The 25794-nt window shown below is 44.9% G+C and overlaps 1 protein-coding gene across 2 annotated transcripts in view; it reads left to right on the top strand.

The window, feature by feature from the left end:
* Positions 1-25794, top strand: part of LOC121280577 (cadherin-16-like) — a 63298-nt gene that overhangs the window by 5716 nt on the left and 31788 nt on the right. The window contains exons 3-9 of one of the 2 annotated variants that reach the window (XM_041192727.1): positions 519-617; positions 1356-1493; positions 6647-6785; positions 10186-10344; positions 14040-14236; positions 21250-21381; positions 23354-23504. In XM_041192727.1, the coding sequence (XP_041048661.1) occupies positions 519-617; positions 1356-1493; positions 6647-6785; positions 10186-10344; positions 14040-14236; positions 21250-21381; positions 23354-23504 (1015 nt within the window). The remainder of the gene's footprint in view (positions 1-518; positions 618-1355; positions 1494-6646; positions 6786-10185; positions 10345-14039; positions 14237-21249; positions 21382-23353; positions 23505-25794) is intronic. The other variant, XM_041192728.1, reaches the window with a different exon arrangement.

Below are 25794 nucleotides of genomic sequence, written 5' to 3'. Positions count from 1 at the left end.
CCTGCAATGTCTCCAACTATATTACCATCTCAATCGAACCTTGTTTTGTACACTTAATTAATTAAGGTTTTATGTCAATAATTCACTTTATTTTACACTAATGAATTTAACAAAAAGCAGCTCCTCCTTGCCCCTCTTCCACTTGCACCAAACATTCAACTAATTGTTCTATGTTTTTTTTCTGTGTTATGATCTTTTAGTTTCTATGTACTCAATCAAAACCTTTCATAATCTTGAAATCTCTATTAAATCTCCTCTGCTCTAAGGAGAACAATCCCACCATTTCCAGCTTCTCCACATTAACTGAAGTCCCTCAGTGCTGGTACCATTCTGGTAAACCTCCTCTTGTTCCCTCTCTAAGACCTTCACATGCTTCCTAAAGTGAGCTGCCAGAACTGGATTCAATACTCCAGCTGATTTTTTTTATAAGAGTTTAAGCATAAATTTCTTGCTTTTGTATTCTAAGGCTCTATTTGTAAGGTCGAGAAATAATTCTTAAAACATTTGCCTCTGAACAGATTGTTGTTCTGTTGTCTACTCTCAGCACTCTGTCTGCAGCCAAGGTGGTGACAGTGCCGGAGAATTATGTTGGTGAATTTCCTTGGTACCTGACGAGGGTAAGACCCCAGGTTTAAAGATTAGTTAGAGACTTGAGTACAAAATCAAGATTGACCACTCAGTGCAATACTGAGGGAGCACTGCACTGCCGTGGGGCTAGTACTGAGGGGGTGCTGCACTGCCATAGGGCCAGTACTGAGGGAGTGCTGCACTGCCGAAGGGTCAGTACTGAGGGAGTGCTGCACTGCCATAGGGCCAGTACTGAGGGAGTGCTGCACTACCGGAGGCCAGTACTGAGGGAATGTTGCACTGCGGAGGGGCAGTACTGAGGGGGGTGCTGCACTGTTGGAAGGTCAGTACTGAGGGAGTGCTGCACTGCTGGAGGGTCAATACTGAGGGAGTGCTGCACTGTCAAAGGGTCAGTACTGAGGGTGTGCTGCCCTGTCGGATGTGCCACTTTTCGAACGAGATGTTAAAGAGGCTTTGTTTGTCTTCTCAGGTAGCGTCTTGATTCCCTGTCACCATTTGGAAAGATTCTCAGGGCCAATCTCTGATGTCCTGGCCAATAATTATCCCCCAACCAAAATCACTGAAAAGAGATTATCTGATCATTATCACATATCTGTTAATGGGAGCTTACTGTATGCAGATTGGTTGCTGTATTTTCTACCTTTCAACAGTGACCACGGTACAGAGATAGGGGTGGGGAGTGGTGACTGCAGGGTGGGGAGGGAGGGGCCGGTTTGGGGGCGAGGCTAAAATGACTATCAAGTTTCAGCAAACATTTCTAATTTCAGATTGATACAGGTGCTGTTGGCGAATTCAGACTCACACTAATTGATGATTACAATGGAACCTTCGGGATTGAAAACCAAGATTTGCTTTTCACTCTCAAGTCTTTTGATCGGGAAGAGCGTTCCACGTATGAGCTGGAGGTATGTAACAGTCAAGCTGGAGGTATGTGCTTGCAGAGCCAGCTCTCACAATCTGAAGCAAAGGACCAAAAACGCTGTGCTGGGAAAATTAAAATGCCCATTTACCAATTCAATACAGTAATTTGGAAAAAGAAAATGGCACAGAGCCTCCTCAATCTGGCATCATTTATTCTTTATTACAAGATGCGCTGTGCAAGTGCTGGAGCTTCTTTCCAGGAGGATAGAATTGAAAAGCAGAGAAGTCGTGTTAAACTTGTTTAGAGCCTGTAGTATTAGGGTGTCCAGGCCAGAAGAGTTAATGTGTGGGACTGGAGAAACAGTACCACCCACACATGATGATGTAAGAGAGTCACATGACTAGGAACCTCGCAGGAGAATGCTTATGGTTTAGACTGAGTAATACCTGTGGTCTTGTGCGTCGGTAAATAGTTAGGTTCACTCAACAAGCCAGTTCTTGTTCAGACAACTCAAAGTCTCCCCAGTCATTCCTTAGCCAGACAAAGTCAACATGCAACATGGTGGCAGCAGTGAAGGACCCCAAAATCTCCAAAAATCAACTTAAAAAATGTTTTGCACGTCTGACCTGAAAAAAAGGCACCAAAGCTGAAGAGTTCAGGAAAACAGTTGAAAATTGCCAAAAAGAACTCCACGGAAGACGAGAGGCAAAGAAGAAATCAACTGTTCAGCTTACTAAGGGCTACACCCTGGCATGTGGCGGTCCATGAAAAAATCTCCATCCAGCAGCAAAGAACCCGCCGATGATCGAGGAAGGGTGAGCAAGCCTTGGAAAAGGTTTGAAAGCTTCAGATGAACAGTGTAGTGGGCAGGCAGCACTGGGAGCATTCTGTATTAACAAGTACAGGTCAATATACCCACAACCCGGGTCCGAGCTCAGCCCCATTTCACATGGTGACCGATTCCCCAATGGGAGGGAAGCAGTGAACTGGCCTTAAACCTTACTTCGGATGATTATTTAGAAAATTGGGCAAAGTTTAGGAATGACTCCACAAAGCTCAGCGACCACAGTGGGTATCATTAAAAGCCTGGACAGTGTGGGGAAACTCTATCATTGCAAGAGAAGTTCAAAAAATGCAGGCAAACTGCCTAATAGCTTCAGACAGCTATGGATTCTAAATTCATCTTGCCAGACCAATTTGGGAATATGGAAGGACTAGGTCAGACATAGATCGGGGTTTTCCAATCCCTCCTACTGGCAGAATCTTCCTGTTCCGCCAAAGTCAATGGACTTTTTGTTGGCTCGCCGAATCCGCCCTGGCAGAGGCCAGAAAATCCCAACCATAAAATTGGACACTATGGAGGAAGTGGTTTTTAAGATTCAGAATTGCATCCAGATTAAACAGTAAGTCAGAGGCTGAACAAGTCAACACATTGTTGTATTCTGTTGGAGCAATTGCTGATGATCTGATAGCAAGACATGGTGGTAATGAAACATCATACAGCTCTTTGACAATTATTTTAACCTATGAAGTGACAAGGTATCAGAAAGAGCCAAGTTTAACAAAGGAGTCCAGAAACCTGGTGAACCAGTAGATATCCTTATCAATGGCCTACATCTGGCTGAAAGATGTGAATATGGTGATCTTAAACCTGATCTTATAAGAGACCACATCATAGTTGGGGTAACCGATGACACCCTTTCTGATCAACTGCAATCTAAAGGAGACTTAACTTTGGAGAAGGAGATATAGTTAGTCAGATAATCAGAGGTCTGTCAGCAAAATAGAGCCAGACTAAGAGGGGAAGACAAACCATGGTTCAGAAAACCCCCAATGACTGTACAGCTTATTAAACAAAAGAATGCCAAAGACACTTTGGTGCAAAAAAGACCCCTTATGAAGCAAAACCTGAAGATGGCAGTAAACCTTGGCAGCACTGTGCCACCCAGAAGCCCCACAGGTGTGATCAGTGTCCTGCAAACACTGCAGAATGCTTTCATTGTAAGAGGTTGAGACACTTTGGAAAGATGTGTAGAACTGAAACCTCTAAAACACAGAGGTTAATGAGAGGATCTTTTCACACAAAGCCATCAATGAAATGGAGGAATCTCAACAAGAAAAGGAACAACAAAACTTCCCAGGCAAGATCAAAGACCCAAGATATACATTCAGGAATGTGGACCCCGTGCCACCATGAATCCATCCACCAAATGTGGTAGCCCAGGATGTGAGTAGTCAAACAAGCCCAGAACCAGAGTCAGAACTGAGCCAGGTGAGGTCCACCTCTTCCACGTTGGGAGACACTGATCTTCCTGTTACACCAGGGTTCCTGGAATTTGAGGGAAAGCAGGATGTCGATCAGGTGCCTTCCTCACGGTTTCCTGTCCTGCCTAAACAATTAGTTCCGGAAGCAAAAATCCAGGATGCCCCAAAACCTCACAAACTGGAGGTGATAAGGAGTCATCGTTCCAGGAGTAAAGAAAGGCAGACGGAACCATCAAAAGGAACCAAGGTTAACTCAACAAACAAAGATAGGGAACATAGTGAACATTAAGAAAGGGATGAACCCACAAAATCCAACCATGAGAGAGAAACAATGGACTGAGAGAAGTATAACAGCAAGGAGAGGGGAAAGAGGATCAAATCTAGATCCAGATGAGAGAACCTTCCATTATGCATTTTTAAAATTCATTCATGGAATGTGGGCTACTTGCCCATCCCTAATTACCCTTGAGAAGGTGGTGGTGAGCTGCCTTCCTGAACTGCTGCAGTCCATGTGGTGTAGGTACACCCACAGTGCTGTTAGGGAGGGAGTTCCAGGATTTTGACCCAGCGACAGTGAAGGAACGGCGATATATTTCCAAGTCAGGATGGTGAGTGACTTGGAGGGGAACTTCCAGGTGGTGGTGTTCCCTATGTGTCTGCTGCCCTTATCTTTCTAGATGGTAGTGGTCATGGGTTTGGAAGGTGGGAGAACATTTGGGAGAACAAGATGTTGAGAGTCAAACTGACAATGCACCAGACACTGCAAAGACCAACCAAGGCAAAGCAAAGTGTCCAAGGGGAAATCATTGATCCTGCAAGCCTCACAAAGACATGATCAGGGAGAGTTGTGAAAGCTCCAGACTGATTAAACCTATGAAGTCAGAGACTTTGGGGGAGAGGGGTAGTATATAAAGGTAAAGTTAAATATATCTGGAAAAAGACTTGGGAGAGATGTAGTATCAGGTTGTTCAGGGCAGAAAGAGTTAATGTGTGGGACTGAAGAAACAATACCACCCACATAGCTACGACAGCAGGTCCGAGACTGGGATCCTGTGGTGAATATCTCACCTCCTGACTCCCCAAAGCCTGTCCACCATCTACAAGGCACAAGTCAGGAGTTTGATGGAATACTCCTCACTTGCCTGGATGAGTGCAGCTCCCACAACACTCAAGAAGGTCAACACCATCCAGGACAAAGCAGCCCACTTGATTGGCACCCCATCCACAAACGTTCACTCCCTTCACCACCGCGCACAGTAGCAGCAGTGTGTACCATCTACAAGAAGCACTGCAGGAACTCACCAAGACTCTTTACACAGCACCTTCCAAACCCACAACCACTACCATCTAGAAGGACAAGGGCAGCAGACACATGGGAACACACCACCTGGACGCTCCCCTCCAAGTCACTCACCATTCTAAACTAAAACTCAAGTTCTCCCTTTCTTAATACAACAATACAGAAATACAAATTAAACTTAAACTTAAAGCTAAAACTCATTCCTTACATTCACAATACAAATATAGCTTACTTAAGCGATTTCTAGTCCCTAACATTGGACAGTGGCTTACAGCACCAAAAGATCAGATATTATCCGTGAGTACACTGGACAGAGTAGCGTGGGTGGTTCTCCCTCATTCATTTCTCTTTTACTCGCTGTCTAGTTTCGATAGTGAGGTAGGGTTCAGCCAATATTCGCTCTCCACACCTTTCGTTAGAAATTCACCCTTCCTTATACCCCATTTCAATAACCCACAACCTGATAATTCCAATCACTCTTTCTCCTGCTTTGCTGTGCCTCTCTGTGTGTACACTTTTCACTCTTCCCTAATCCCTAGGACACATCTTACCTGGACACCCTGCTTTCCTTCTGCTTTTGTGCCTAGTGATTTTAGCTGCCATATCAGTCAATCAGATCACCAGCGTGACTGGACAATGGGTTTTTAATATTTGAGCTTCAGGCAGCCAGTTTATATTCTAAAAAGTCCCTTAAACAGCTTCATTTTTGAAATTATGTAGGTCATCATATCAGTGCAAATATAAGACAAATGCTAGTTAAACGAGTAAAAGGATTATTTGTGAGAAAATCAATCCATGATAAACTTACACCAGGAAATTGGAGACTCACATGAGGGCTAATGTTGGGTTACTCCTTATCTCATTTAAACTGAAACCACCTTTCTGTTGCCTTTAGTAGTTGCAGTCACCCCACACTCTGAGACAGTTATATACGAACATACATACAGAGGAACTAGGAGCAGGAGTAGGCTGTTCGGTCCTTTGACCCTACTCCGCCATTCAATGAGATCATGGCTGACCTTACTGTAACCTCACGCCTACCCCCCAATAACCCTTCTCCCCCTTGTTTATCAAGAATCTATCTACCTCTGCCTTGAAAACATTCAAAGACTCTGCTTCCACGACATTGACACACTTGTGATGTTTCTTTTACTCCAAAGGCAGGGATATCATGGGATCAATACAGTAGGAGGCCATTCAGCCTGTTGTGCCTGTGCTGGCCCTTTGCTCGAGCTACCCGCTCCCTTACTCTTTCCCCATAGCCCAGCACTTTTTTCTCTTTCAAGTATTAACAAAAAGTATTTTTGAAAGTCCCTATTAAATCTGCTTCTGCTGTACTTGGGGCAGTGCATTCCAGATTGCAACACACTGCATAAAAAATGTTTTCTCATGTTAGCCTTGGCTCTTTTTCCAGTTGTCCTAAATCTGTCTCTTCTGATTACTGACCTTTCTGCCACTAGGAACAGTTTCTCTTTATTTACACTTATGAAAACCATTCAGGACTTTGAACACCTCTCTCAATCACCCCTTAAACTTCTCCGCTGTAAGAAGATCCTAACAGGCCGTATCCTGAAGTTGCAAAAGGTGCTATTTAAAAATGATTTTTTCATTCGGTTTCTCTTTTGTCCTAGGTGAATGTTACAGATGCTGAGGGGAGACAACTTGATGACCTCGTTTCCATTACAATCATTGTCATTGATAGGAATGACAATGGTCCAGAGTTTGAACAGGAGATATTTTTAGCAAGTGTCCACCAGGGAGCCCATGCAGGTAACCTAAACACAAGCACCAGGAAAAAAAAGTACTGCAGATTCTGGAAATCTGAAACAAAAATAAAAACAGAAAATGCTTGAAGTGGCCACACGTCAGAGCGCATCAGTTTACAGAACTGAAACCTCTTGACTTTTCTGCCATTTATGTCTGACTCACCTGTCAATCACTTAATTAATCCAAACAACTAACTTGCGGGCCAATGAACATAACAATGTAAACTGGCTATTCCATCAACCCAGCCAACCAACTATTCAACTGAAATAGCAAGCAACCCCTCCTAACCAGTCAACAAACGGACCTAATTAGTTGTCCCAAGCAGCCAAACTCTCAAACTTGCTCAACCAGTAACAAGGTGAGGTGAGGTGAGAGTGACTGCCCTCAACATCAAGGGCATTTGACCGAGTGTGGCATCAAGGAGCCCTAGAAAACTGGAGTCAATGGAAATCAGAGGAAAAACTCTCCACTGGTTGGAGTCATACCTAGCACAAAGGAAAATGGTTGTGGTTGTTGGAGGTCAATCATCTCAGCTCCAGGACATCACTGCAGGAGTTCCTCAGGGTGGTGTCCTAGGACCAACCATCTTCAGCTGCTTCATCAACAACATCCCTTCCATCATAAATTCAGAAATGGGGATGTTCGCTGATGATTGCACAATGTTCAGCACCATTCGCAACTCCTCAGCTATTGAAGCAGTCCATGTCCAAATGCAGCAAGACCTGGACAATATCCAGGCTTGGGCTGACAAGTGGCAAGTAACATTCACACCACACAAATGCTAGGCAATGACCATCATGCCTTGACATTCAATGACATTACCATCGTCGAATGCACCAATATCAATATCCATTGACCAGAAACTGAACTGGACTAGCATATAAATACTGTGGCTACAGGAGTAGGTCAGAGGCTAAGAATTCTGTGCAGAGTAACTCACCTCCTGACTCCCCAAAGCCTGTCCGCGATCTACAAGGCACAAGTCAGGAGTGTATGGAATACTCCCCACTTGCCTGGGTGAGTGCAGTTCCCACAACACTCAAGAAGCTCGATACTATCCAGGACAAAGCAGCCCCGCTTGATTGGCACCGCATCCACAAACATTCACTCCCTCCACCACCGATACTAGCAGCAGTGTGTACCATCTACAAGATACACTGCAGGAATTCACCAAGGCTCCTTAGACAAGAGTGCAGTGGTTCAAGAAGGCAGCTCACCACCTTCTCAAGGGCAATTAGGGATGGGCAATAAATGCTGGCCCAGCCAGCGAAGCCCACATCCTGTGAAAGAATAAAAATAAATGCAGCTCAACAAATTCACCAATCAGTTAATTAAATCAACTATCTTCAAACAGCCAACATAATGACTGGTCCAAAAAGCCAGCAAAACACAATCCAACTGGATGACTAAACTCTCAGCTAACCCAACCAGTGAGTAAGCTGATCAATGATAGTGAGTTATTGGCAGTTTGAAGCATTTCTAGGGACCTGCACTGGCCTCTCCCACATCCCGATTCCTCCGGCAGGTTCCTCCAATGAGACCCACGCTTCATGGGAATCTGCCATTTTTCAGGGAAACCTTGTCTATTCCGACCCCAATAAGTTGCTCGGTCCAGTGCTGTAAATGTCAGAATGGCAGGGGGATGGTTGGAGCAATTTGAAAAAAAAAGTATTCCTTCATGGGGTGTGGACGGTGTTGCAAGGCCAGTGTTTGTTGACCATCCCTTGAACCGAGCGGCTTGCTGGAGCCATTTCAGAGGAGAGTCAACCACATCACCTGGGGAGCAATTGAAGTCAACTCCCATTGCAACCCCAGCTGAAATCGGGTATATATGTGACACTGTTGGCAGGAAAATGGGAGGGTGACCTACCACCCTGATTGGGGTTTCCCCACCCCTGCCTCCATCAGGGGCACTGCAACCAGCTCCTTCCCCACCCATCAGAGTGTAAACCAAGCTGGGCGAGAGGTCTACAGGGCAGAGGCCTCTGGTATGGGAGGTGGAATCAATGAGCTGTTCTGTTCTGCCACAGATAGAAACAGAACCTGGAGCCCTGCTTGTCCTAAACCACGCTCACACGCTGAAGTGATGAATGATTAACTTATTGGGAGCTGGTTGGGTCCATTTTAAGCTCACTTTATCTCTGCTTTTTCAAACTGCTCGATATCTATGAGTGATTTATAACCACAGGACAGCACTCATCTATTCCTGGCCCAGAGCATTTCATATTTAGGTAAAGACACAGACATTTTAACCCTTTAAAGGTGAGATTGTCTGTTCCAGCTTCATCATCAATTTTTTATCTATAAGAAGGATTTGCCCAAATGCTTTTCACCACTTCAGGCTGTCTCAAAGTGCTTTACAGCCAATGAAGTATTTTGCGAAGTGCAGTTCCTGTTGTAATGTAGGAAATGCAGCAGCCAATTTGTGCACAGCAAACTCCCACAAACAGCTATGTGACATTGACCAATTAATCTGTTTCACTGAGGTTGGTTGAGGGATAAATATCAGCCAGGACACTGGGTCATGGGATCTTTTAAGTTTACCTGAGAAGGCAAACAGAGTCGTCTCATCTGAAAGATGATATCTCTGACAATGCAGCACTCCCTCAGTACTGTGAGGTGGGCGGGGGGGTGGGGTGGTGGGGGGGTGGGGGGGGGGGATGGTGGGGGTGGTGGGTGTGGGGGGTGGGGGGAGGTGTGGGGGTGTGGTGTGGGGGGAGAAGGAGTGAAGGGAAAGGGGAGGGGGAGGGGAGTGGAGGGACAGGGGGAAGGATAGTAATGGTGGGCCAATGCTACAATTGTCTCAATATTAGAAGGCCACTCTTGTTTACTATCAATGGTTCCCTTCCAAGAAGATCTGGCATGTGGCTATAGGTCAAGAATGAGATGTGATGCTTTTATAGCTGCATATCCTGCCACCGCCCACTCTTAAGCTCATACGTGTGAATGATCATTGCGGTATCTCACACTCAGTTGTGTCTTACCAAGGCATTAGGAGGGGGGAAATTGCAGAAAGATATTTTCTTTTTAAAAAACTGTGAATAATCAAATCTGCTTGATTAGCAGAGATGGTCACATGCCTCTAATTTCCTGTTTATAATTGCTCTTAAAAATTAAACAGTCAGTAATAAATCCATTGGGAATTCAGGAGAAACTTTTTCATCCAGAGAGTGCTGAGAATGTGGAACTCGCTACCACAAGGAATGAATGAGGTGAATGGTATAAATACATTTAAGGGGAAGCTGGTTAATCACATGAGGGAGAAAGGAACAGAAGGATATGGGATAGGGTGAAATGAACAGGAATGGAAGGCGATTTGTGAGGTATAACTGGCATAGACCAGTTGGTTGAATAGGCTGTTTCTGTGCTCTAAAAATCTATGTAAGGCTACTTTCTGTTGTAGGATACCGAGTCCTGGCCACTCCGGCCACTGACCTGGATGACCCCTTGCTGCCCAGCAGTGACCTGCGCTACAAAATCCTTCAACAGGTTCCAGCACAGCCGTCTGATCAAATGTTCGAGATTGATCACCAGAATGGTGACATTTTACTGACTACAAAAGGTATAGTTTCTCTCTCTCTCTCTCTCTCTATCTCTCCAGACTGGTGCAATGAGAAACAGGGACTCCCTGTTGGAGAATCATTGCTCCGACCCATCACCCTGTACCCTTGGCTCTACTGAGAAAGGTCCTTGAGCAAAACTCTCCGAAACCTAGTAGGTCTCTGGGAAGAATCTGTGAGGAATGCTGGCCTAGTCCCAACTACTTATATTCATTTTCCTCCTTCCCCAGTCTAAGTCAACAGGGAAGGTAGGTACGTCAGGAGTGAGAAGAGGCCATCTGGTCCATTGAAGCTCCTTGATTAGTAAGGGGTGCGTGAGGAGACAGGCGACTATGCCATTACGGAGACATGGCTGCAGAATGATAACGATTGGGTCCTGAATATTGAGGGGTTTATGTCTAGACTAAGGGATAGATCAATAGGGAAGCAGTGGCAGTATTTAAGGGGATATTTCAGAATACACAGAATAAGTATATTCCTACTATAAGACAAATTCTAAGGGAAGGACCCACCATTCCTGGTTAACTAAAGAAGTTAAGGAAAGCATTAAACTTGCATTAGCAAAAAGCATTAAAATATAATTGCACAAAGATGAGTGGCAGGTCGGATGATTGGTCAGAATATCAAGAATGGCAGAGCACAACTAAAAGGTTAATCAGGAGAAAGAAAGTAGAAAATGAGAAGCTAGCTAGACATGTAAAAGTGGATAGCAAGAGTTTCTACAGGTATTTAAAAAGGAAAAGATTAAAGTGAGCATTGTTCCTCTAGAGAGTGACAATGGGGAGTTAATAGTGGATAATAAGGAAATGGTGGGTGAAATGAAGGAATATCTTGCTCCTGTCTACACTAGAGGATACAAAAACATTCCAGTAATAGCTGTAAATCAGGAGGTGGAAGGGAGAGGGGAACTTGGTGAAATTACAATCACTAGGGAAGTGATATTGAGCAAATTGATGGAGCTGCGGGCTCACAAATCTTCAGGTCCTGATGGACTTCATCCTAAGGTCTTAAAAAGAGGTGCTAATGAGGTAGTAGATGCGTTGGTGTTAATTTTCCAAGATTCACTAGATTCTGTAAAGGTTCCATCAGACTGGAAAGTGGCAAATATAACCCCTCTATTCAGGAAGGGAGGGAGGCAGAAAACAGGAATCTACAGGCCAGTTAACTTGATGTCTGTCGTAGGGAAGATGTTAGAGTCGATCATTAAGGAGTTAAAGCTGAGCACCTAGAGAAACTCAAGGTAATCAGGAAGAGTCAGCATGGTTTTGTGAAAGAGAAATCATGTTTAACCAATTTAATGGAGTTCCAAAGTCACACAACTCTCTGAGAGGAAAAATGCTCCTCATCTTTGTCCTAAAAAGGTGAGCCCTAATTTTAAAATGGTGCCCTCTTGTTCTGGACTCACCCACAAGAGGAAACATCCTTTCCATGTTCACTTTGTCTATATGGTCCAGGATCTTGTATACCTCAATCAAATCTCCCCTCACTCTTCTAAATTCCAGTGGAAACAAGCCCAGTCTGTTCAACCTTTCCTCATAAAGCAACCCACTCATTCCAGCTATCAATCTAGTAAACCTCCTCTGGACCATCTCCAACGCATTTACATCCTTCCTTAAATAAGGAAAGCAAAACTCCACACAGTATTCAAGATGAGGTCTCACCAATGCCCTGTATAACTGAAGCATAACATCCTTATTTTTGAGTTCAATTCCTCTCATAATAAAGGATAGCATTCCATTAGCCTTCTAAATTACTTGCTGTAGCTACATACTAACTTTTTGTGACTTATACGCTAGAACACCTGGATCCCTCTGCACCTCAGAATTATGCAGCCGTTCTCCCTTTAAGTAATACTCTGCTTTTTTATTCTTCCTGCCAAAGTGAACAACTTCACATTTCCCCACGTTAAACTCCATCTGCCAGATTTTTGCCCACTCACTCAACCTACCTATAATCTGTCTGCAGCCTCCTTATGCTCTCTTTACAACATAATTTCTACCTATCTTTGTGTTATCTGCAAATTTAGCTACCATGCCTTCAATCCCTTCATCTAAGTCATTGTTATAAATTGTAAAAAGTTGAGGCTGCAGCATAGACCCCTGCGGGACTTCACTCGTCATATCCTGTCAATCAGAAAAAAAACCATTTATGCATACTCTCCGCTTTCTCCTGAATTCCCTATTGGATTTATCAGTGACTGATTTATATCTATGCTCCATTGTTTTGATCTCATCTGCAAGTCTTCTCTATGTCAACCCTATCAGATGCCTCCCTAATTTTAAAGACCTCCGTTGGGTCACCACTCAGCCTCCTCTTCTCTGGTTTAAAGACCCTCAGTCTGTTCAACCTTCCCTCTCTTGATGCTTATCCTTCACACGCATTTTCTCACAGCAACACTCCTGCACTCAGCTGACCCCAGGATCCACCCTGGCCTGATATTTGTACCTCTCTGCACTGGAGAAAGTGCACTTAGGAAAGAGCTTGATGACTCTTTTAATGAAATCCCAACACCGGCAAGAGCATGACCTTCACCGAATAAGAAAGCAGACAACAGCAGCCAGGCGTGTAATACAATCCTAACAATACCAGCAGTTACATAGCACCCTATCACAGTGAAACAACTCGCTGTTTTGTACAATGAATTACTCTTGCAGTGTGCTGACTGCTGTGTGTTACATAGGGGCAGGAGGTGACTCATCATTTCAGTGTATAGTTAAAAAATGATGTCTATTCATTGGGGCTCCTTAATCAAAGTTTGCTCACAATGATTGTTGCTGACAGTTGTCACAGTGACAGACGTGAGCTGTGTTGGTGTCACCAAAGTTGGAAGGTGCGACATTTGGTCCCACTGAGCAGACAAAATGCTTTGTTGATGTAAAGAAGCGGAGGTTGGGCATATTTGAATCTATTTCAACAGGAGAAATGTTGGCTCTTCATTCTGTTCTCTTGAGCTAATTCAATTGAGCTATTGTTTGTTTAGCTCCGTGTGTCACACCGATTACTAACCAATGCCCCAGCCTCATTTCTTGCCTCTCAGCTGAAATCAGATCCAAACTTTACTCTCCTTTTTGAGCGTGTTTCTCTTTAATTTTTTTGTCCGATCCTACAACTGATAACTACAGGGGGCTACAGTCTCATCTAATATAGCATCAATAAATCTGCAGCAAATTTTCCACTCCTTGGAGATCTGATCCGATTTCCACTTCCACTAAAATCAGGAGCTTTCCACAACAGGCAGGCGATCTGCTCCACAGGAATCAGAGGAAATAGCATAGCACAGATGGATGCCATTCAGCCCATCAGGTCAATACTGGCTCTTTTAAAGAACAGTCCAGTTAGTCCCAAGCATTCACTCTTTCCCCAAATCGCTGCAATCTTTTCACTTTCAACTAGTTACCCAATTACCGTTTGAAGGTTACTATTGAATCTGTATCTGCTGCCCTACGTGCATTCAGATCATAACCACTCACTGTGCCAAAAAGATTTTCCTCAATTCATTATGACTTTTTTTGCCAATCACCTTCAAGCTGTGCCCTCCCCTCATTGACCTTCAGCCATTGCAAACAATTTTCTCCTTATTTACTCCGTCTAATCTTGTAATTTTAAACACCACTATCAAATCTCCTTTTCTCATTTCAGGTTTCCTTATCCCCATTTCTTGCAGAAGATGTAAAATTTTTGCGTCTGAAATTTTTAGGTGCTGAATTGCTGGACCCAGGCTTGGTTGACCAGTATGTCCTGACTGTGCAAGTTAAAGATATGGGTGATCGAAATGAGGGCCACTACACACACGTGGAAGTCATAATCACCGTTACAGAAAACCTCTGGGTTCCTCTTAATTCTGTCTTGGTGGAGGAGAACCATGAAGGGCCATATCCCTTGGCTATCTCAAAGGTAAGGAACCTCTCACTAGAGCTGGACAACTCAAAAGGGGGATTTGCCCTGATATGGCATCTGTCTCATTTTGGGCATTGATATAGATATTTCCTTGGTTTCACCCTCACTGGGACTCCTGTAAGTGGCCTCATGTCCCCTACTCCCTGGAGTGCACCTTTTCCTGTCCAATATCTAGATAAGCAGTAGCAAGGCCCAGGGATTGAATATCTCCATACACTAGCCACTGGAAGGTGCTGCCACTTGATTCTCCTTCCCTTCAAAGCAAAGAATGTAGTTTCTGTTCAAACAAGATTCATCAACCACTCTGTGTTTACATAGTGTCTTTAACATAGTAAAATGTCTCAAGCCATTTCACAGGGGTGTAATCAGACAAAAATTGATACGAAGGCAAAGAAGAAGACATGAGGACAGGTGACCATTTACCCTCCTCCATTCCATGACCCTTAATACCCTTGCCTAATAAACATCTACCAATCACAGTTCTGAAATTTCCAATTGACCCCCAGCCACATCAGCTTTCTGGGGGAGAGAGCTGCAGATTCCCACTCCCCTTTGTGTGAAGAAATGCTTCCTGACATCACCCCTGAACGGCCTGGCTCGAATTTTGTTCCGGACTCGATCTCCCCCAACTCCACCCCACCAGAGGAAATAGCTTCTCTTGATCTACCCTATCAAATCTTTTGATCATCTTAAACATCTCAATCAGATCAGTTCTTAACCTTCTAAATCTGAGAGAATGCAAATCTAACCTAGTATAATCATGACATGGGGATTATTGTTCCTGAGGAAGAGCTGATATGGCCACAAATGATCAGAAATATGAGGAATTGAAGGTAATGGTTCAGGCTAAAGGAGTTACAAATGTTTCATTGGAAAAAATATTTTGAGTGAACTTGAGGTGAGAGTTTAAATTTAAGACAGGTTGTAATGTAGGAAATGCAGCAGCCAATTTGTGCACCTCAAGCTCCCATTTACAGCACTACGGTAATGACCAGATGATCTGTATATTATTGGTGATGTTTTCCCAGGATACCGAGGAGATTCCTCCCAGTTTTCTTTGAAAAATGACCATAGGATCATTTACATCCACACAAGGAGGCTGACGGGCATCTGTTTTTAATGTTTTATCTGAAAGACAGCGCCTCTGACAGTGTAGCGTTCCCTCAGTACTACACTGGAGTGTTAGCCTAGATTTTCAGGCTCAGGTCTCTGGGGAGGGAGTTGAATCCAGAACCTTCTAACTCAGAGGTGAGAGAGTTAGCCACTGAGTCCTAGCTGACACCAGTGAGGATGAGGAGAAGCCAAGGGGACCATTATTAATTAAAGGGTAATCCATTTGTTACAAGGGGAGGGTATTGAAGTGGTTGGTAAACATGGGGTTAAACAGAAGGCTATTCAGCCCCTCATATTGGTTCCACCATTCAATGAGATCTTGGCTGATCTGTATCTTCAACTACTACATGCGTTCTGTAACCCTCAATAGGCTTGTCTGGCAAAAATATTTGAATCTTAGATTAAAGGCCTACAGGATGTGGTTCTGTAGAGAGACCGAGACAGAGATATGGAGAGAATATAGGGGAAGGGGGTGTGTGTGTGTGTGTGTGTGTGTGTGTGTGTGTGTGTGTGTGTGTGTGTGTGATTTATCAAAGAATGGGACAAGTGGGACAAGTTCAGTGACCTTTCCCTGTCCTTCCAGTGATTTGTGTGACACTGGATCACATTCCTGTCAGGAGACATGCTGCAGACAGATGGGTTGAGCTAATAGAAACCAGTTGAAGGGGGGGGGGGCTGGTTTGGAGAAGAGTGAGATCAAACAGCCAGGGTGATGGCGATGTGGAGGGTGAGGGGAATAGGAAGGATGATGGGGAGGGGAAGGCGAGGAGAGGGTGAGAACGAGGGAGAGGGCGAGGGCAAGGGCTGGGATAGAGGCAGAAGGAGAGCTGTGGGGGGGTTGATTGAACTCCAACATAAGACTGAGAAGCTGTTATTTCCCTGGTCATGATTATTTTGTCATTTACTGAAACAAAATCTCAGTGATAGTGATCTACATTTAAATATAGAATCAAACAGAGGTAAGTGGAGAAGCTGAGCTAATTCTGGGCTGAAAATTCAATAAAGCATTTCTTTTTCTGGACAGAGATGGTATAATTATTTATTGCTTTGGCAAGGGTGCATCGATTAGCAATGGGATTTCTCCTTTATAGGGTTTGTTATTGTAGAAGTAGAGACAAAGCTTGCTTCAGCGAGAGGCTTGTCTCAATGTTCTGGTATTTTATATTTTATAAACACTCGGAATTACCTGATTCTAAGGCTGCAGACTGCAACCATCGAACCATCTCTCTCTTCTCTTACTAAAATCAGTGTTTCTCCCTTCCTCTCCCCTTTGGCCCCCTATCCTTTGCTCCATTTTGTCTGCTCCTTTAAGTTTCACTTCCTCTCTCTTTCTCTCTCTCTCCACGCTCTCTCTCTTACCGGTCCATGAGGTTGGAATCGAGTGCTTTTCTGTGCAAGGCTTGGTCCCTCAGCCCTGGAGCCAAATGGATCAGTAGTGATTGAGGGATTAGGGGTTTTGATTGAGCTGTCTGCAAGTTTTATGGGACCTGAAGATGTGACCGTGGGATTTTAGATTCATACTGTCAATTGTATGTTGATGACATTGTTAAGATGCACAGGTGAAGGGCACCGTTTAATTAAGTACCTAAAGCACTTATAAAGAGAGACTGCTGAGGCAAAGGGGTAGTAGGTAGGAAGCAGACATATGTAATGCTGCATTCTATGAATGAACTATTATCAGGGAAAGTACCAGTGCCTAGTTTCATGCCTCACCAACTGGGTCGGGGTCAAATTAACACATACCACTTGGTTCAAAGCTGGTCTTGGTAAAAGTGACCATGAAATTATAAGATTGACATCAAAACCCAACTAGTTCTCAAATGTCTTGCAGTCCTTCCCCAGTCTGGGCCTATATGTGACTCCAGTCCCATGTCAAAAATGTTGACTCTTAACTGTCCTCTGGGGAAGCCAAGCAAGACAAGTCATTTCTGTCAAATCCCATCCCCACCCCCCATTCCCCATCCCCCCACCAAAGGTGTCAGTTGTGACTCAGTGGGTAACACTCGTGCTTCTGAGTTAGATAGTTGTGGGTTCGACTCCCACTCCATGACTTGAATACATAATCTAGGCTGACATTTCAGTGTGGTACTGAAGGAGTGCTAGACTCTCAGACCAGGGTTGCCAACTCTGTTTGGATGTATTCCTGGAGGTATCGCCACCTGACTTGCTTCCAACTTCCCGGCTCTCACACTTCCATCAGTGGTGGTCCCACCTTCCCAAGGTCAACTGGGAAACAAACAAACATTTTAAAACCATCCAATTGGATAATAGACTCTCAAACAACCCCGATTGTCTTCCCTTCCCAAATCCAAACAAAAATGGAAATAAACGTTTGATGTTTTACTCTCTGAGGTGCTGTCCTAGAGATTAGTCTTCAGTTCCTGGAAGCTCCAGGGCAACTCTGAAGGATGGGCCACCCTATCTCAGAAGATGAGATGTTAAACTGAGGCCCTATCCTCTCAGATGGATGTAAAGGATCCCATGGAATTATGTCAAAGATAGCAGGGGAGTTCTTGCTAGAGTCCTGGCCAATATTTGTCCCTCAAACAACATCATTAAAAAAAAGGCTATCCGTTCATTATCATGATTTAAATGGGCTGGTAAGATGGGCAGAGCAGTGGCAAATGGGATTTAATCCTGAGAAGCATGAGGTGCTGCATTTTGGGAGGACTAACACGGCAAGGGAATACACAATGAATGGTAGGACCCTGGGAAGTACAGAGGATCAGAGGAGGTCGGAGATGAATTTTTCCTATGGTGGACGGGCTGTTTGGGATCAGGCGCAGGCGGGAAGGGAGCTAATCACCACCCGCCCAATTAAGGCCCGCCCAGGGTAATGTGTGAGCGGTAGCGCTCAGAGCTATCTGTGCGGGGGGGGGGGGGGGTGTTGGGGGAGGGGGGGAGGGAGAGTCGGGGCCTGCGCTCTTTTGCACATACGTAGGAAAGAGTGCAGGAATGCCTCAGGGAGATTAAGTTGATAATAAGAGACTTTTTTTATAAATAAAGTAAAAAATTATTTAAACATGTCCCCTCATTTGACAGTGTCACATGAGCTGGGACATGTTTATGAACTTAGCAAAATTTATTTCATTATTTTATAAAGCCTTCAGGAAACCTCACCCAGCCTGAGGATTCCTGGAAAACGCGAGGGCCGTTTGGACTCTTCACCTGCCCGACAACCTTAAGGTTGGACAAGTAGCGTTGTTAATAAGGTAAATTAGAAGGCTGTGGAGGCCAGGTCATTGAGTGTATTTAAGACCGAGATAGATAGGTTCTTGATTGGTAAGGGGATCAAAGGTTACGGGGAGAAGGTGGGAGAATGGGGTTGAGGAACTTACCAGCCATGATTGAATGGCGGAGCAGATTCGATGGGCCGATTGGCCTAATTTCTGCTCCTATGTCTTATGGCCTTATGGTCTTATTACTTTTTTAATGGCCTTAATAGGCCGTTGACAGCTCGGTGAGCGTGCAGCCGCCAAACAAAATATCGAAATGAGGCGTGATGACATAGAGACACACGCCCAACACCATCTTGTATCATTTTACATGTCACCCCCACATGCTAAAGGCAAGATTCTGTCTATAGATCCCTGAAGGCAGCAGTTAGGTAAGGTGGTCAAAAAGGTATATGGGATACTTGCCTGTATTAGCCGAGGCATAGAATATAAGAGCAGAGAGGTGTTGTTATAAAATGCTAGTTAGGCCACAGCTGGAGGACTGTGTGCAGTTCTGGTCTCCACACTATAGAAAGGATGTGATTGCACTGCAGAGGGTGCAGAGGAGATTCACAAGGGGTTGGAGGGTTTCAGACTGAATAGGCTGGGGTTGTTTTCCTGAGAGCAGAGAAGGCTGAAGGAGGACCTGATTGAGGTGTACAAAATTATGAAGGGCATAGATAGGGGAGATAGGAAGAAACTTTTCCCCTTAGCGGAGGGGTCAATAACCAGGGGGCATAGATGTAAGGTAAGGAGCAGGAGGTTTAGAGGGGATTTGAGGAAAGATTTTTTCACCCAGAGGGTGGTTGGAATCTGGAATACACACTGCCTGAGGGGGTGGTAGAGGTAGGAACCCTCACAACATTTAAGAAATATTTAGATGAGCACTTGAAATGCCACAGCATACAAGGCTACGGGCCAAGTGCTGGAAAATGGGATTAGAATAGAGAGGTGCTTGAGGGCCAGCACAGACACGATGGGCGAAGGGCCTGTTTCTGTGCTGTGTAACTCTATGACTCTATGACAATGATGTTTGTGGGAGCTTGCTGTGCGCACATTGGCTGTGGCTTTTCCTACCTTTCACCACTGACTTCACGACAAAAATACTTCATTGGATGTGAAGCACTTTGGGATGTCCTGAAGCTGTGAAAGGTGTAATAAAATACACCTTTGTTTTGGCTTGCTTTTTATACTTCTTGACTCGCTCTATCTCTTGTTAATTGTATGTTAATTATGTTTAATTGTATGTTGGTGGCAGGCATTCACTGGGAATTTACATATGTCCCTACAGATTGAAAAGCTGGTGTTGGGTTGGGAGGTGTATGTTTGGAATGCGGATCTCTGAAAACAAATGCTTATAAAAGTGTATAATGATTGGCTCCAGTTCTAGATGAACGTCTCTTTGGATCAGTTGTCAAATTTGGGGCAGTCTCAATTAGAGGACACAGCTTTACCCCCTAAAAAAACAGCCAAACTTGTTTTGTCGAAATGCCTTACAGCCATCAGAGAGAGGAGACACTAAACAGTGAGGGCTGGACTGGCATAGGGTTGCGAATGGACAGGACAGTGACATAATGTATGTCACCTCCCAGTGTCCCCATCAGGGAGGGTTCATTTTCAAACCAACCATCTGGGATGACTTGGAATCACAGTGTTAAGAATTCAAAGAAAGAACTGATATCGATAAAGTACCCCGCACAACCTGACATTTCCCAAGATGCTTGTCAGTCAATGAAGCTTTTTGCAGTGTAGTTAATGTCATTTGGGAAATGTAGCAGCCAATTTGTGCACAGTAAGATCCCACAAACAGCACCGTGATAATGGCCAGTTGTTTTCAGTGATGTTGGTTGAGGGATAAATATTGGAGGAGAGTGGGGAGAAATCCCCCGCATTTTTTTCTTTATTCTTTTGTGGGATGTGGGTGTCGCTGACAAGGCCAGCATTTGTTGCCCATCCCTAATTGCCCTTGAACTGAATGGCTTGCTAGGCCATTTCAGAGGGCAGTTAAGAGTCAACCACATTATTGTAGGTCTGGAGTCACATGTAGGCCAGACCAGGTAAGGATGGCAGATTTCCTTCCCCAAAGGACATTAGTGAACCAGATGGGTTTTTATGATAATTTCTTGGTCACCATTATTGAGACTAGCTTTCAATTCCAGATTTTTATTTATTGAAATTAAATTCCAGCAGCTGCCAAGATGGGATCTGAACTCATGACCCTAGAGCATTAGCTCTGATCTTTGGATTACTGGTCCACTATGCCACCATCTCCCCAAAAACAAGGGGAGATGTTGCTTCAAAAAAGGGCTGTGGGATCTTCTACTTCCATCCAAAAAAGTAGACAGGACATTGGTTTAACATCTTATCTGAAAGGCAAAACCACTCACTTGGTAAGGGAAGCGAGGTGTAGACTTTGTGGCCAAGTTTATCTGGCTCAAAGTTGAGAATGTGACCAACCAAGTCACTGCTGGCACCTATGTCACAATGTGCCTGTGAGTTCTCTCGGGAGTAACCAGGCAACAGTTTTGCAAATGAGAGGTGAAAGGTTACGCTCTGCAGTTTTTTTTCTGGGGTCGAAACTTCTCGATGGCTGATTGATTTCTGACCAAAATAAATCATATTGCACATTTCTGGGTTAAATCTCAGCTGCTGGCTGTCTTTTTTTTGAATTGTGGTCTTTAGGTTCAATGGAACAACGATCGAGTGACTTACCGGCTGGAGGCCAGGCTGCCACACCCTGAGGGTCCTTTCAGCATCGATGGAGAAGGCCGCATCTACTTAACCCGACCTTTGGATCGAGAGCAAGAAGAAGAGGTAAACTATCATAGAATCTTACGATGCAGAAGGGGACCATTCAGTCCACTTGGCCTGTGCTGGCGCTTTGAAAGAGCTAACCAATCAGTTCCATTCTCCTGCTCTTTCCCCATTGCCCTGTAACCAATTCCTTTCCCAACATTTATCCACTTCCCCTTTTGGAAGTTATTATTGAATCTGCTCTTCAGGCAGCACTTTTCAGATCTCAACAACTCGCTGTGTAAAAATATGTTTCCTTGTGTTGTCCCTGGCTCTTTCTCCAATGACTTCCCTAAATCTGTGTCCTCTCAGTATTGACCCTTCTGCCAGTGCAAGCTGTTTAACCCAGCTACTCTACCTTTCTGATCTTGAACACTTCTATTAAAACACGGAGACGGGGTACAGTCTCAGGATAAAGGGTCGACCATTTAGGACTGAGGTGAGAAGAAATTGCTTCACACAAAGGGTTGTGAATCTTTGGAATTCTCCACCCCAGAGGGTTGTGGATGCATCGTTGAATATACTTAAGGCCGAGATGGACAGATTTTTGGTCTCTCAGGGAATGAAGGGATATAGGGAGTGGGTGGGAAAGTGGAGTTGAAGCCCAAGATCAGCCATGATCGTACTGAATGGAGGAGCAGTCTTGATGGGCTGTCCACTCCTGCTCCTATCTCTTGTGTTCTTGGGAGAATCTCTCCACAGAAGTGAAGTCCCTCACCCTTAGTACCTTTGCTCCATCTCCACAGCCCTGACATCCCCCCTAAAGTTCTTACAAAAATAAATCATTTTACAAATTTCTACATTTAGTTTCAGCTGCGATGTATCTGCCCATTTCACCAATCTCCATTCTCCTGAAACCTGTTACTATTCCCCTAATTCCGATCTATCTTTCCAAGTGTTGTGCCACCTGCAAACTTTGAAATGATGCCATTTATACCCAACTCCAGATCATTAATAAGGAGCAGTAATCCCAACACTGGACTCCGGGATAGAACCACTGAATACAGACCCTGCAGTCTGAAAATGCAACCATTCGCCCATGCACTCTGCACACTATCCCTTAGCCAATCTGTCCAAGAATCTGAGCGTTAAATGAGTTTGACCTGTAGTCTCACCCTAGGCCTGATTGTCAATACGGTGCTAAGATGGGCCTCTCAGCCCTGGGTTCCTGCTCTTGGTTACTGCCCTGGCGAATTGTGGACAATTGTGAGCTCTGCACTTCAGGAGAGACGTAAAGGCCTTTGAAAGGGTACGGAGGATGTTTACCGGATGTTAGCTGGGCGAGGGACTTCAGTTCTGAGGAGAGGTTGAAAAAGTTTGGAATGTTCTCCTTGGAAGGGAGAAGGTTAAGTGGTGACATAATAGAGATCTTCAAGAGGATGAGAGGCTTTGGTAGAGAAAAGCAATCCTTGCTGGCGAGTGGGTCAATAACTTGGAGGTTATAGATTAAAAATCATTGGATAAAGATCTAGAGAGGATATGAGGATTAATATTCACCGGGACTTGGAACGCTTAACAAGAAAAGGTGATGGAATCTGATTTCATAAATAATTTGAAAAGGTAGTTGGACATGTTCTGGAGGATGAGGAAATTACAGGGTTACGGACTGAAGAGGTGATGTGGGACTAAGTACGACTGCTCTTTAAAAGAGCCAGCACAGGCATGATAGGCTGAATGGCCTACTTCTGTGCTGTAACCCAGCCATCCCTAGCCACCTCTCTGAAAAATAATACGTGGTTAGAGTCCTCCTGAGGACAAGATCGGCTGGACTGTGATACCTTCCATAGTTGATCAGCCTGTCAGCACACTTGTCAGTGATGATCGGCCACCTGGGTGAGGGATTTGGAGCACGAGTCAGCACTGTTGGGGGAGGGGGGGGGTAGAGAAATTGAGGGAATGTGGTTTTTAAAACCCTGGGGAGGTTTGTAATGGTGTTTGTCCAGGGGACTGAAATACCGTTCATGTTTAAAGTTCTGCCTCTCGCCTTCTTTAGTACGTACTGCTCGTATCTGCAGTGGATTCTGACGGAGATCTTTATGATGAACCGCTGGAGTTGAGAGTGAAAATAACAGATGAGAATGACAACATACCCATGTGTTCTCCTGAAAGTTACCAGGCAACAGTCCAAGAACAAGAGGTCAAAGGTGGGGTGCCAGATTTATTTCTTGTTGCTCTCGTGGGATGTGGGCATTGATGACATTTGTTACCCTTGCTAGACCATTTCAGAAGGGCCATCAAGAGTCAACCACATTGTTGTGGGTCTGCAGTAGGTAAGGATTTCCTTCCCTAAAGGGCATTAGTGAACCAGATGGGTTTTCACAACAATCAGCGGTGGTTTCATGGCCATCACTGGACTTGTACTGAATTCAAATTCCACCATCTGCCTTGGTGAGATTTGAAGCCGTCCCCAGAGCATTACCCTGGGTCTCTGGAATACAATCCAGTGACAATACCACCACTTCCCCCATAATTGAATTTAAAACCACCAGCTGCTGTGGTGGGATTTGAACCCATGTCCACTGAGCGTTAGCCTGGGCGTCTAGTTTACTAATCCAGTTATGCCACCTTCTCCAGAAGTGGGCAGCTTAATGCAGAGGGGGGAATGTACACATCATAGTTAACAAAAATAGAGCTGGGTGGAGGAAAAAGGAAGACTTGCATTTATATAGCGCCTTATGTGATGCATTGCATGTTTGAACATTGGCTGAGAACAGGACAAGACTATTACAGTCCACTCACCAACACTGACAGTTTAAGCTCACATATGATGGGCACCTGGCTGAGCGAGCAGCTGAAATTAGCCTGTAACAGGACAACAAGGAGGGAAATGTGTGAAGGAGAATGATAGAGAGAGTTGGGAGAATGACATTTTCACGCAAACCGTTTTAAAATTCCCTCTACATTATGAACCAGAACCTCTCTTGTTCATCCTTGAAGGCAAAAGTGACCATGTTCATCATCTGGGATGTTTGGCAGGGTAGTCAGTGGGTACATAGGTGACTGATAAGGCCGATCTGCATCTGAAATGTTCTGCAACTAGGACATGATACCACAGAGAGTTGAATTTTGGATGAGTTGCTGGCTCAGGATTCCTTGTGTTTTCTCTCTGCCTCTGAGATGCACTTGCTTCCAAAGAGGCTTTTATAAAATTCATTTATGGGATGTGGGCATCGCTAGCTGGGCCAGCATTTACTGCCCATCCCTAATTGCCTTGAGAAGGTGCTGATGAGCTTCTTGAACTGCTGCAGTCCATGTGGTGTAGGTACACCCACAGTGCTGTTAGGAAGAGAGTTCCAGGATTTTGACAGTGAAGGAACGGCAATATATTTCCAAGTCAGGATGGTGAGTGACTTGGAGGGGAACTTCCAGGTGGTGGTGTTCCCATCTATCTGCTGGCCTTGTCCTTCTAGATGGTAGTGGGTGTGGGTTTGGAAGGTGTTGTCTAAGGAGCCTTGGTGCATTCCTGCAGTGCATCTTGTAGATGGTACATACTGCTGCTACTGTGCATTGGTGGTGGAGGGAGTGAATGTTTGTGGATGGGGAACCAATTAAGTGGGCTGCTTTGTCCTGGATGGTGTCAAGCTTCTTGAGTGTTGTGGGAGCTGCACTCATCCAGGCAAGTGGGGAGTATTCCATCACACTCCTGACTTGTGCCTTGTAGATGGTGGACAGGCTTTGGGGAGTCAGGAGGTGAGTTACTCACCGCAGGATTCCCAGCCTCTGATCTGCTCTTGTAGCCACAATATTTTTAGGCTAGTCCATTTCAGTTTCTGGTCAATGGTAACCCCCAGGATGTTGATAGTGGGGGATTCAGTGATGATAATGCCATTGAATGTCAAGGGGTGATGGTCAGATTCTCTCTTGTTAGAGATGGTCATTGCCTGGCACTTGTATGGTGGGAATGTTAATTGCCACTTGTCAGCCCAAGCCTGGATATTGTCCAGGTCTTGCTGCATTTGGACATGGACTGCACCACTTGAAACCAGAGCCTAAAGAAAGAAAGAGAAACTTGAATTTATATAGCACCTTTCATGACCTCAGCATGTTCCAAAGCACTTTACAGCTAATGAAGTACTTTTGAAATGTACTTACTGTTGTAGGAAACACGACATCCAATCTATGCAGAGACAGCAGCACTGTGAGAAGTGACCAGGGAGAGAAATTTCTGCTGGTCGGGTGGGCCGGTCGGGAGTGGGAGCGGGCACAGGCAGGCACACAGCGATCGGCTGCATGCCGCCATTTTATGTGGGCGGGCCAATTAAAGCTTGCCCAGGTGACGTGCCCAGAGCGCTCAATGCTACCTGTGTGGGCGGGGGGTTGGGGGGGCGGTGGGGGTGGGGGGGTGCGGGGTGGTGGTGGTTTGGAAGGAGGAGGGGAGGAGGGGGTTGGTGTGTTGGGGGAGGAAGGAGAGTCGGGGCCTGCGTCTGCGTGTGA

The sequence above is a fragment of the Carcharodon carcharias genome, chromosome 7 (assembly GCF_017639515.1).
Source record: "Carcharodon carcharias isolate sCarCar2 chromosome 7, sCarCar2.pri, whole genome shotgun sequence".
Lineage (NCBI taxonomy): Eukaryota > Metazoa > Chordata > Chondrichthyes > Lamniformes > Lamnidae > Carcharodon > Carcharodon carcharias.
This window is presented reverse-complemented; position numbering and strand designations above follow the sequence as displayed.